The sequence below is a fragment of the Oxyura jamaicensis genome (assembly GCF_011077185.1).
Source record: "Oxyura jamaicensis isolate SHBP4307 breed ruddy duck chromosome 1 unlocalized genomic scaffold, BPBGC_Ojam_1.0 oxy1_random_OJ106469, whole genome shotgun sequence".
Taxonomy (NCBI): Eukaryota; Metazoa; Chordata; class Aves; order Anseriformes; family Anatidae; genus Oxyura; species Oxyura jamaicensis.
The window spans coordinates 14,646-28,008 of NW_023303225.1; the positions used below are offsets into that span (position 1 = coordinate 14,646).

General features: G+C 43.5%; 1 protein-coding gene across 2 annotated transcripts in view; it reads right to left on the bottom strand.

The window, feature by feature from the left end:
- LOC118156891 (histone acetyltransferase p300-like) overlaps positions 1-13,363 on the bottom strand; it is a 42,071-nt gene that overhangs the window by 12,534 nt on the left and 16,174 nt on the right. For both annotated transcript variants that reach the window (XM_035311106.1, XM_035311107.1), the window contains exons 3-6: positions 5,763-5,939; positions 3,172-3,433; positions 2,314-2,427; positions 1,251-1,487 (exon numbers count right to left, since the gene is read on the bottom strand). In XM_035311106.1, the coding sequence (XP_035166997.1) occupies positions 1,251-1,487; positions 2,314-2,427; positions 3,172-3,433; positions 5,763-5,939 (790 nt within the window). The remainder of the gene's footprint in view (positions 1-1,250; positions 1,488-2,313; positions 2,428-3,171; positions 3,434-5,762; positions 5,940-13,363) is intronic.

A 13,363-nucleotide genomic window follows, 5' to 3' on the forward strand; every position in this document is an offset into this window, starting at 1 on the left:
TAAGAAGTCACAGGCCAAATTCTGTCTCTTTTTTTTTCAGAGAAATAAAGCAGAGAACCGTTTCACTTCAAAAAAACAATTTCAAACTCCTAAGCTCCTTACTAGAACATTTTGGACCTTCTAGAAATTCATTCATTTTTAGAGCACTAACATACAGCAGAAAATCATATTTTATCTACCCGTTTTAAGACCAAGCTCTCCCTTTTCATGCTGAAGGCAAAGTTGCAGTAGCATGTAAGGTATACATGACCTATGAGGATCAGTCATCTCACTAACAAGTCTAATTTGCCTAACAGTCTTTTCCTGAGTAACTCAGGAGTACGATGTTCTTTCGTGCAGAAACAGCGCATCAGAACTGTAGCCTGCAACCAGCTGCTTACTTTCCCTGGCAATCTCTCAGTCTTTCCCACTGGCAACCCTGTGCTAACACAGCACTCATTCCATTCAAGAGTTTGTCATGGAGCATATAGGCTGGAGCACTACAATCTCATAAGAGCATTGGTTAAATGCCTACCAGCCCATCTTTCCACTTTTCAATTAAAAACTAGCTCTGCTTAAGCAACTCAAGCTAAGAGCTGAGGGTGAAAAAAATTCCTGTGATGTAATCTCAAACTATCAGCATCCGATTTGATGATTAAGGGTTACTTGATTGGTAAGTAACCAATGACAGCCATGGTACAATTACACTCTTCAAATTGAAATTCTCATGTTATCTCTTGTGATTTTGCAATAAGCCACACAGCTTACAGTTACACGAGTCCACAAGACAAGATTCAGAGAGCTGGTTTGTACGTACTACTTTACACATTTTTAAAAGAAGCATTGCACAACTGAGATTCAACTGTAAAATGTTAGTCTGAGTGACAAGGAAAGCACATTTAAACACAAGCATTCTGATGCATGCATTTCCAATTAAAAACTCCCAAACCACCTGAAACTGGCAAAACAGTACAATAATAAAGCTAAAAAACAACATTTAATAAAGTTATTTGGAAAATCTTTGTCCCCCAAAATATTATTTCCCTCCAAATAGAACACTTTGCACAGAAAAATATTTTTGTAAGGGAAGGCATTTCAGTCCTCTAACGTTCCCTGTTCCACTGAGCAGCTTGATATCCCAGGTCTAGCTGGATCTATCCGTATTCAGGTATCTGAATGACCTGTATTCAGGTATCAGGTAAGAAAACTTGCATCAGATATAGCACAGAAAATTGCCTGTAATTAGTGTTTTAACTGACAGATCTACTTACTTATGGGATTCATAGGGCGCAGGCCCTGGGGCGACTGTCCTTGCTGCTGATTCTTCACTTGAGCCTGAGACTGTGTCTGCATCTGGTTCCCTTGATAGGTCAGTCCGAGGGCTGCATAGGCTCTCTCGATGGAGCTGGGGTCTATCTGACTGGTAGTGCTTATGCTGGGCGTTGTCTGCTGCCCCACACCAACCGAGCCAGTATTTGCAAGTCCTACGGCAGCTCCACCCAGCAGCGCTGGAAGAAACATGCCAGAAGTTAGTAAAGACAACGGAAGGCAGCCAAAGAGATCCATAAAAACAGGGAAAAATGATGTCTGGCTATTCAAAAGCAACACCACCTTCTAGGACTACGCAGATAAGAGGCCAGGTTTGGAAAAGCTGTCATGAAATGGAGACAAATTTTGACCCAACCAGTCAATCCAGGAATATGCTGTTTTCCCTTTGAGCTGCTGAGGAAACCCACACTAAGTATTTAGGACATCTGTTTGCTCAAAACTGAGAACAGAAGCACCTGGGTCACAGAGGTTAAAGACAGCAGGGTATAGCTCTTCAACAGCCACTGTCATGGTTTTTCATTTTATTATCATTTTCTTAAAACATGAAATATCCCAGCTGACAGTGGTCATGAGAAGAGCCCAAAGTATACATTAAGAAGCATGAAAAAGCATACAGGTAACATGAGGACAGAAATCTTGCGATCTTTGGCAGGAAGACCCATGGGGACAGAAAGGGGAGGTGGGAAAGAAACATGATGCAATCAGAGGATGAAGACAGAACAAAGATCATCAGGGCTGAAATGGTACAACCATCTCTGCACATGCATGTCTGTCTCCAGAAGCTCATCAGCTCAAAGAGATTTTGATTTGGAATGTAGTCATCTTCCACAAACACTAGCTATCAGAGACAGAAAAATATTCTGCCACTACGAAGCAAGAAGAAAATCCCATTACGTACACTCAGGTTCAAGAGCATCACCCACTACCACCTGGGTGCAACCAAGTTCAACTCCTAACATAAATTTTACTGTTTGTCCAATACACGGAACTTTGTAGTAGACTTACATTGTTGGTTTCTTTTGTCCCCAGCATTTTTCAGAGGCAAACATACAGGACAGTCATGTCTCGTACAGTTCTTCCAGTGCGAGATGATTTGTCGGGAAGACGCGCAGTGTGCCACTGAGGAAGGGAAGGGAAAGGAAAACCTTTATAAACTACTGCCAGCATCTACACAAGGTCAATACAATCTGGGTAGGGAGCAACTACTTCTCTTGGGCCATACACCTATATCACAGTTTAGTAAAGGATTACTTTACATAGTTCAGTACTAACTAGCCCTGATAAGGTAGCTAGACTCCTTCAAATACTATTGGCTCAATTAAAGCTTGCTTGGAAGCTCCACGTTATGCATCCAAGCCTAGCTCAGAGGATAACACCATGCACATCAGGGACTGGACAGATGGAATCAAGCAATTATGATGCCAGCCACTGGTACAACCCAGACGAGGGAGGGTAGAAGATTGCACACATTTTCTTTTGCTACTAGGATAGACTGAAGAGTTCATCAGTGCCAGAAGCTGCTTGACTCCTGGGTAGCTATTGCTTGAGATTTCTCCCTTCCATTTAGGGGAAACAGTCAGACCCCTGCTTGCAGATTCCCCCTTTGTCAGCCCTTAACAGAAGGCAGCATCCAAAAGGTCTAGCAGTGAGGTACAAAGTTGAGCAAAATATCTCAACTCATGTGTTATCTTGTCTTAACTTGCCTAAACTTTTAAGACTCAGAAGTTTATAAATATGCACTCCTCAGGGGACGGACAACTTAAAAAAAATCAATTTCCCAAGCTGCCCACTCATTCTCTCTCTTTCTAGAAACCTTTTTGGTCTTGCAAAGGTTGACATCTATATAATCACTCCTTCACTTACCCTGGCAGGATTTGCCAGCCTGACAATGTGTCATGTGGTTCAGGACATTCTTCATGGTTCGGCAGTGAGGGAGGTTGCACTGTCGCACCTCACCGTTGGCCTGCTCTCGCCGCTGACACTTGTGAGCATGTAAGAGGAGAACTAATTGCTGCTGGATGAGCTTGCGTTTTTCTGGATCTGCTGTCGGGGCTCCAGACCCCATTCCTTGTGAAGCTGCTGGCCCCATCCCAGCTTGCTGAACTTGGGGAGCCTGTTGCTGGCCCTGGAAGAGGCAGGAAAGAAATACCCAGAAATAAATCTATTTAAGAATCATCTATTTAACACGTGAACGACAAAAATAAATCTATGAAGAATCACTACATTGTGTAACCAAGGGAATATCCGATCTATGTGCAGCTCTGGATGACCCATTTTAAACAACCACTCAACAACAGTGCGGGCAGCACTTCTCTTGCCAACCACAACGTCTTCCCCACACCACACCCTCCTATTTCTAGCTCTCGCCTTATCAAGGACCAGCAGAATTTAACTTTGCACATGCTCAGAAGTTAACTTGTGGTGCTAGTCCAACCAGAAAGATAGTGACAGCACTTAGACCTCGGATGATCATCTCATTTTGGAGACTAGAGAACTGTATCCCCAATTTTTGTATTTTTGTATTAGTGGAAGAAAGCACGTTTTAAAATTGATAGTTTTCCCCTCCTGTGGGACTCATAGAAAAGGATAACGAAGGGCAAGTTTGGGGACCTTTTGCCATTAGGAAACTTGCACAAACACCTTCAGAAAAAGCATCTGCTAGTCCCTGCAGGAGAAGCAGCACAACTTCAGCATAATGCAGGCCAGAGAAGTAATGTCAAGTATGGCAATGCCCAGTACTTCTGGGTGTGTCTTCAGACTTCGTGCTTCTTCCAGGTGAAATGTGAGAAGCACTCACGAAGAAGAGGGGCTCAGGGACTCTGTGTTGCTTGCCTCACTTCAGTTCAACAGCCTTCTGTTTCTAACGGAGTCTTCACTTATAGAGGGTTTTAGGGAATGTTTCTGAAGATTATTATTTTTTTAAAGAGCTCGACTTCCTGTATAATGGTTTTAAATTAAAAAGGGGTAATTTAACTTCAACTTTAGGAAGAAGTTATGTACTCTGATGGTGGTGAGGCACTGGCACAGGTTGCCCAGAGAAGCTGTGGATGCCTCATCCCTGGAGGTGTTCAAGGCCAGGCTGGATGGGGCTTTGGGCAACCTGGTCTGGTGGGAGGTGTCCCTGCCCATGGCAGGGGGTGGAACCAGCTGGTGTTTAAGGTCGCTTCCAACCCAAACCATTCTGTGATTTGATGATTCCTAAACCCCAGTTCTTCCATGCCTCTTCAATACCTACATGAACCTTTCATTCTACAAGGAGACTTTACCAGTTACTCAGTCCCCTTCAGTATAACTCTAACTGCATTTTTGGCAATTTTAGTCTTTTTGCCCAAATGACAACTGAGATAGCAGCAACTTTTCATTCCTAGGCCCAGCAGGGTAGTAACTCCAAGAATTAAATGCTCTGCGCAGAACACAAGTTTGACAGCTGGGATACTGATCAGCAAGTTCTGGCTGCTTCTTTATTGATTCATACAACCAATGGGTTGTATTAGGATTCTAGTGTTTCATACTCAACTTTAAAAAAAAATAAATTGAATTAGAGAGCTCAACCTCATGAGTTCTAAGGCACAAAAGTTACCTCAAAGTGTTTTTTTTAGCAAGTTACTAAGATCAAGAGACTGAACCCCAAGAAAGTGGAAAAACAATGTAAAATTTGAAGCATTTTTGTGCATTTGATGCACAAAGAACAGTAGTGCAATGCTGCATGTCTTCCCCCAGTCAATTTAAATTTTCGGAATAATGAGGCAAACAGGCTCAGCTGTTGCTCTCCTAGAACATTAGGCACTAGTGCTAAACTCAAGCTGGGGAGTCTCATATTAGTGCTTGTCATTTATAAGCTCGGGCCATCCGCTCTGCCCACCACTCACCTCCTCCTTCTTCGTGCCCTACTGCTCTAACAGTGCTGGAGGGACAGGGGGAGTGAAAGGGCTACCACAGCAGCATCAGGAGCATTGCACGTGTTCACATAAGAGCGTAAGAACACACACAACCGGGGCTTCTAGGCACTATTACAGGATACTTTTAAGAGCAGCTTCTCTCTCCCAAAAGCATCAGTGAGTACAAGCAAGAAAACAACCCTCAAGGTGAATTCACACTGAGAAGAGACCCAGTGAGCCAACCACAAGAGCAGGGATGGAATGGGAGAGCAAAGGTGTCTTAACATGTAGCAAAGGTCGCTTTGGATAAGGAGCTCCTTTTCATTTTCTCTGCTAACAGGGTTTGAAGGGTGAAGAGCAGAGGTGCAGCTTATCAACAGAGGGAGCAACAGCCCAGCCTTCTTCTCCACACCAGTCCTTTCAGAAGTTGAAGTGAATTGCATGTTGATGCAGAGCACGAATTCACACTGGGTATGCCAGCTGCAAGACCTTTAACAGGGCAGCATCTGAGTACTGCACACTGCTCCACTTTGGTCTGCTACAACATTTGCTGGAGACATTTTTTGTTCTACTTACCATGTTCGGCATTCCTGCCCCAGGAACTGGCTTCTTGTCCATTGGAAACTGTGGAAGGCTATTTTGCAGTCCGGCTTTATTCTGCATCTGAGGTCCAAGGCTACTGGCTCCGATCTGCTGCCCAGTATTCTGACTGTATGGCTGACCATAAGGACTGGGATTGCTCATCATTCCCATCTAGGGATTAAAATGGCAAGATGTTCAAGTAAGACAACCTAGCTCGCAATTCAAAAGGCAAATGAACACTTCAGAGAAGCAAGAACAATCAAAGCCATGAAACAACTGCAATGCAATACTGATCCACATGCTTCCCTTCTTGTGTATGTATCCACTTCCACCACACATTAATTCCTCAACCTCATGGATCCTGAGATAAACAGAGTAAGACCAATTTATCAACCTTGAGGTCAAGTCTGGTCAGAACTGGCCTGATTCTTTCTTTATAATAAAGATTTTATTCAACACATTTCTCATTCCAGCTTTCTCAATCACCAATCTGCACCGTGGACTACATAACTCAAGTCTGGAAGAATTCTTCTACTCCCTGCATCTGTGTAGAGTCCACATGGGGACAAATAACCCCTTCATGTGTATCAGCAGGGCTTATCCCAAATACCTCCTACCCAACTGTCAGCACTCCCACAGCTCCCCTCCAGAGGGCTGGAGTAATGCACGCCTGCATGTGCAGCACACCAGTTTCAGTTCAAGAGAACAGGCACAGGTAACAAACACCACGATCACCCAGTCACAGGAACCTGTTTGCAGTGAGCAGTACTCAAGGTCAAAGGAGACAGCAGGAAGGAATGCTGCTAACAAAATGAAGCTATAGAACCATTCATCTACAGGGGAAGTAGATACGTGTTTCATATGAGCTATAGGTTGCTTTCTGCACTGTGCATCCCGTCTTTGCATATTCAACAGTTTTAGCCTACCAGAATCTGTGGTTTGGTGTATTGGAGCACTCCAGAATCTGAAGAACAGTTAGAATCTATCAACCTTGCCAATAAAGTTGTTTCTTCCCTAACTGTCCATTCGATTCCCATCTATTTTTCATGGAAAATTTGCCTTTCTAAGACCAAAACAACTAGCAATAGAGGAGCAGGAATATTTGAGATTTTTGTTAAGATTACCATGCTCTCACCATTACTCAGTCAGGATCCTCAAGGAGCATAACTCACAAAAATAAAGCCCAAAAACACTTGAAAGAGCTGTATGTTTCAGTTCAGATTAGCATTTGACTCAATGTTCAGTCTATTTGACACATTTTGGTTCAGGTTTGGGCATTTTCCTGGATCCAAAAGAGTATATACAAGCTCCTAACACAGGTTTCTTTCCTATCGCTCCTGTATTTGCTCTCAAATGCTCTTCCAGTAGCGGAAGCACCCTGGTCCTGCTCCTCACCAAGCCTCTCCAATGTACACAGAAAAGTAATCCACAAGTCCAGAGATTACTTGTGATTAGCCTGAAGTTTTCCTTCCGCAGGTTGTAACTTCTGCCAATCCTTTACGACAGCCTTCAACTTGCATTTTAAATAAAGCAGGATCAAGTCTATGCTACAGGAAACAGGGCCAAAACCTCGCTGACAACTCTGCCACTTTAGGTATGTAAGTCAATTTCCTTGAGGACAACCCCCCCCCCCATGCCCCACAAGCGATAACCACGATTACACAGCAGTAATTCATTGGAGAGTAATGAAAAAGCCTCTACGTGTGGCAGACAAATTGTGCAACAAGGAGGAAGAACTAAAAACACTTCCTTTGTCTCGTTCAGCGCTGTCACTGTCATGTCTCCACCACGATGAATACACATGGAGATCAGGCAGGCAGCTGCTGCCAGAAATGGGGCAGGTAAGAAGACTTCTGGGGGGAGGCATGGAGGGCTGAAGATCAGTAAGGGCTCTCTTCTGTGCAAGTTGGATGGAGAAGAAAAATGTTGAGAGCCAAACGCACAGGTAATTTTGGAGACACTTTCCCCACTGTCACTGCTGCCTCAAATTGACCAACAGGTTCAAGAGTCAGTGGAGGACTGACAGTGTGAATTACTTCCTTTGGAAAACAAGTGGGGTTTTCCTGGAAAGACAGCCTGATCCCTTTGGTTCCAGAAAGGGTAAAATCAGGAACATCTCAAAGAATGGGCAATTTGTAAGCAAAGTTTTTAGTTAATTGAATTCATGTTCACAGTTAGCTGTTACCAGAGTACACACTGCCACCAGCCTTAATGAAAACTAGCCAGCCAACTCAGATTTGAAAGGTGAAGGCACATTTTCAAGCCTTGATGTCACTGGGGAGAAACAAAGAAATCAATATGCTCACCTTCAGCAAGTTGGGACTTATGCTGATACCCAAGGGCTCAGAACGAGCGTGGCCTGATGAGCCAGCTCTGTCTTGACAACAGGGGTTAAGACAAACCTGGACTTACAAGAGCACCTTTGCTATGTCACTGGCAAGCGAAGCTTTCTGATGAAACACAGGGACGAGGTTTGACCATGCCAGTCAACCTTTGTACCCGCAGTACGGCTGGACACAAGTTTTAGGTGAAGCATATGGCTTTTTCAAATGTGCTGCTCTGGCTGACAAAGCATGAAGATCTCTGGTGCTTTCTCAAGCGTGAGCTGAGCTACTGGTGTTGTTTGGGGGTGCAAAATCAGCCCCCTCCAGTAATGTCACCTCCATGGCAGAAACGCAGGCCCCACTCTCCCTAAGGCTGAGAACCATCATCCACCCCCCAAAGTGGACTTTCTGCCCCCTGCCCCATCCTCTGGGAGCTGGCAGCAGACCAGGTGCCCCCCTCAGCCCAGCTGACCCCAGTAATCCTGTCCCAGCCCACAGGAGAAGCAGATACCCGGCAAAGCACTGGCCAGGACAGAAAGCAGGCACAGCAAACTGACCCTGAAAACCACGTGCAAGCATCACCTCAGAAGGGTGCTTAAGTTCATCCATTGGAAATGACCAGAAAGACTGACATACAGCTCACCAGATTAGTGACAGGCTGGGAGTGAGGGGTAAATATGCCATCAAATGCAGAAGCACCAGCCAAGGAAGGGTGGTTTCAGTGCTGTTTAGGTACAAGGCTTCATCTGAAATACCATGCAAAACCCTACATGGCTGAATCACAGCTCAGAGGCGGCAAGCGCAACTTCTGCTCGCTCCTTCCTGGCCTGCCTCCTTCCACTGCTCTTTCCATTTTCTTCTTCATTCACCCCATCTGTTGTTTTCCTCCTCACCTCAGAGCCTCAAGTTCCATTCATCACATAAGCAAGGACTCGCACAGAAAGAAGAGCGGACAGAGGCACATCACAGTAAAGGAGAAGAGAAATAAAGGGAAACGAAGCAAAAGATGACGACGTGTGGCTAATAGGTAACAATCTCAAATGCTTATTCCTGCCACACAGAGCAAAAAACAACTCTGCTCGATTTTCTTGCCCCCAGTTGAAGCAAGGGCTGGTGGAAGACACGTACCTCTCATCATGTGAAGGGCACGGATGAGAGGAGTTGAAGAAACATTCAAGTTCCCAAGCAAGAGCTCTAGCAGGTAAGGCTGTTCACAACTCCCCCCCTTCCCAATCTGACCAGGGCAACTCCAGAGGTAGAGGAAACTCCCCACTGGTTTGTTCTAATGCCACAAAACAGATGTACTTTCAGCTTGGACGAGGGTCTAGTAACCAACAACTCTGCCTCTAGTTTTACTGTCGGGTACCACAAGCACAAACCCTACCAGAGGAGGAATACCTGTTAGAGCCGTGCATGCAGACATGACAAATTTTCTACTGTTGCTCTGTCAAAGAGGCAGTTGTTTTTAGAGCTTGGTATTTGGAAGACAGCTAGCTATCAGCAACTGAACTGAGCAGTGACAGATTTAAAGATTTGCAAAGGTAATTGTAAGGAAGAAATAGAATGAAGATATAAGACTGCTCCAAGTAATCCAACGTTTGCAGCATCAGCTGCGCCCCTCTGTTGAGGTAACTGTAGTACATGCACTAGGTTAAGACTACATGAATGCAATCTTTCCACGTACACGTGTCCACAGGTAGAAATTAACTTCCCTAAAGCAGGAAGTCAATTTTAACAGTTCTCTTCTGGAATTTAGTAACAACAAAACTGTGCCAGTGATACCTGCTGCATTCTTTGCAAGGACTGCTAAAGATTCTTTGCATTTGACTGCATTATGTTTAAGACATGTACTGCAAGACAAGCATTACTGCACTGTCATCCCTGCAAGAAACCCCCCTACCCACCCCAGAAACAAGTCCTCACTGCTCCCTTTCTCCCCCAGACACATTCCTCCCATACGCTGGGATAAAGTGAGAATTACCCATTTTTCAAACCTTGGTTCACCTCAGGACCACAACGTGCAGCTACACTTTCAATGGCTTAGTACTTGGTCATATGGTACACTTGGGGCACGGAATCTAAACACCGTGGATAGACCTACATGCTGAACCAAATGCTTCTTGCAAGCGGTATGTAGAAGGTCAGTGTTCTTGGTTGTTTTATAATGTGAAATGAAAACTACACTGAACACGCTAACACTAATTAGCAAGCTTTTTTTCATTTCCCTTACCTAAATTTACTATTTGAGGGTATCATCATTTTCAAGTTCTGCAATTTTGAACAAGACTTCAACATTTCCTGCTACTTTATTTAAAGGAAGGTATGGAGAATCTAAATAATTACGCTCATATTTGTAAAACATTACAACTCATTTTTCTTAACAGAATTGCTAAGCATTGGTAAAGCACAGTAGTATCTCCACTACAATAGCAGAGCTGTGTATATATTCACTGTAGACAATAAGCCAAGTGACAGAATTAACACTGGAGCTCTGAATGTTTCAAGTAATTTCACAAGAGTCCAACCTTTGCTATGTGATTATTTTAATTTGAATTGCCTTCATGTCCATTTCATCAAGTAACAGAGCATTTCTTAGATCAGCAAGATACTCCATCTACGTGACCTGAATGTCAGGTGAATTTATTCCCTTTAGGATCACAGAAATACACCCATCAACTCATATGCAAAATCCTCTCTCCCTCTAACAAGAGGCTGGACAATAAGCCTGGAACTCCAGGCAGAACCCGGCAGAACAGCTGAAGAGCCACCCAAAGGTTTTAACTACATGTATGTATTTCCAAATGAAGAATGGTTCAAGACAGGAAACATGAATTTGTTCTTAACTTACTGTGGAGCTTGAATTTGCTGTTTACACTTAAATTAGTCAAAGCTGTAAGGCTATCCAGTGAAATAAGAAGCCTGAAAAATGCTTAAACACTGAAAGAATCAAAGCATTACAAACAGTTTCCAAAACTCTATTTTAAGAGGACAGACATTCCTGTTACACTTCACATGCACACAAGCAAGCGCACAGAAAACAAAAAGCCATTCAAGAAAGCTAAACTTGTTACAATTCCTTCCCTCTCCAGAATTTCCTTTTAGGCTAAACCTCCACAGGTATTTTTAAGCTGACTCTGGTACCAAAGCAGGGCCCACACCCTGCTCAGAGCAGCAACACCCTCTCCTTTAACACGTCCCCTCCCTAATATCAGGGCTCTCTCTCCAGTCAGCCAGCATGGAGTGAATCAGGAAACTAATTCAAATTATTATTTTAAATGACCAGGTGAGTTTCAAGCCTGCACTAGTTCCCCGGTATAATGTCATGTAACTGGTACAGGGATGGTTTGCAGACAATTGCTTCTTCCCATCTCGGTGACTGCTTGTATCATACGTAACATACAGCATTAGACCCCAAGACAAGTGGCAGAATACCATGATTTGAATTTATACATACCTGGTGACCCCAAAGCAATCAGCTACACAGACGTTTGGGATCTCCAGGCTTAAAAAAATGTCATTCACAGCTAGAAAACCAGGGAACTCTGTGCCGAATGTGCAAAGCAAGCGTTCTGCTGCCGATCTTTCAGGAGGAAAGGAAGAAAATTTTTCAGCAACCCCACAGGACGACACAACAAGGCAGAAGCATTACCAGTTTGCTGTCCAAATCGAATACCCGCTCGGAACTCATCTCTACTATTAGGAGAACATAACATCCTCCTTCCCAATTAGTTAACATCCCAGCAAACATAAGCTATTCGCCTGTAAAAGCCATTGCTGACAACACATCTGTTTTACTGAAAGCCAATTCACAGAGGCAACCCTCGCTTCACCTAAAGAGGCTGACTTTGGCAAGCTACCACGATGCAGTTGAACAGAACCAAAGCGCCTGCTTTGCTATTTTTCCCCTCCTACCGAAGGACAGCTCTTGAATAACACACATTTCTGCAGCGATGAAGGAAGCGCACAAAAGTTATTACACAAACTCCCACATTAGCAGCAACACAGGGCTAAATTTACCAATTAAAAAAAAAAAGCTGCATTTTGCAAACAACTGCTCAGGGTCCTCTGTTTTCCTCTACTTTTTGAAGATTTGTAGGTGGGGGGAAAAACAAAAGCAGATGGGTGGAGGGAGAAAACGGTCAGACATGACTGTGTCAGATCCTGCTAACTCGGCTGCACGAAGCGAAACCCAGGCTGCCTGCCAGCAGCCAAACCAATGGAAGACGTTCTGGAATTTCAGCCTCCATTTCAGACCGTTCCTTCGTATCCGGCAGTTTGAACTGCTCCGCGCGGGCTGCGCCCACTACGCTTACGCGACCGGGCTCGAGGCTTTTTTCTCGATGGGTAAGGAACTCCAAGTTTTGGTTTTCATTTTTTAACCAGTCTGGGATTATGAGCTAAAAAGCAGAAGTTCTGTAGTTGGTGGGGAGGTTCCCAAAAAGCACAAAACGCTGCTTATGTTAGGTATACTGCACACTCCAGAGTTTGAGAAAGCCAGGAGGACAATTTAGTTTTGAACTGTAACAGAAGCCAAAAACTCAATTTGTGATATTTCTTTCTTTCTCCTAGGTAAGAGGAGGGTTTTTGTTTGTTTAATAATTTAAAACCTTACTTTAGCTTTGAGGATAAGGATAATAAGGATGACAATGTGGCATTTCACCAAGTTCTTATTTCATCAATTTTTGACCTCTTTCTAGAGACCGAAGTAATTTTTTTTCCAGAGCCAATAAGCAACAAATTATCTAATTCCAATACATAAATGTCTCCAAGCAGTTCCTTATTTCTTACCAATATGAACTGTGTACAGATTTTCCTACTGTAGCAAACTTTGCAACATCTTATTTATCAGGCAAGAATACTTGATATGAACAGGTTGCAACATCAACTCATCGCTAGCCAGACATATCGGGACCATGGTTAGCAGCACACTGAGCCCAAGCAACCAGCTAAGACCAAAAAAGTTTGTAATTAATGATGTTCACAAGACACTACACTAACATCATTTTACTTAACATATTCAAGCATAGCAAAATCATTGACACAGCGTTGATTTTCACTCGTTTCAAATACACGTACAGACTGTGTTAGTTATAATTACAAGCCCTCCAGGCAGATTGATTTTGGTCACTCCAAGATGAATCTATTCAGGTGTTAGAAAGCACCTTAGAAAAAACTTTCCACTCATTAACTAATAAACACAAAAAATCCACCTAAAGTGAACTGAAGTAAGTTAAATATTTTCCAGGCTTTTTTTTTTTTTTTTAAATCAAA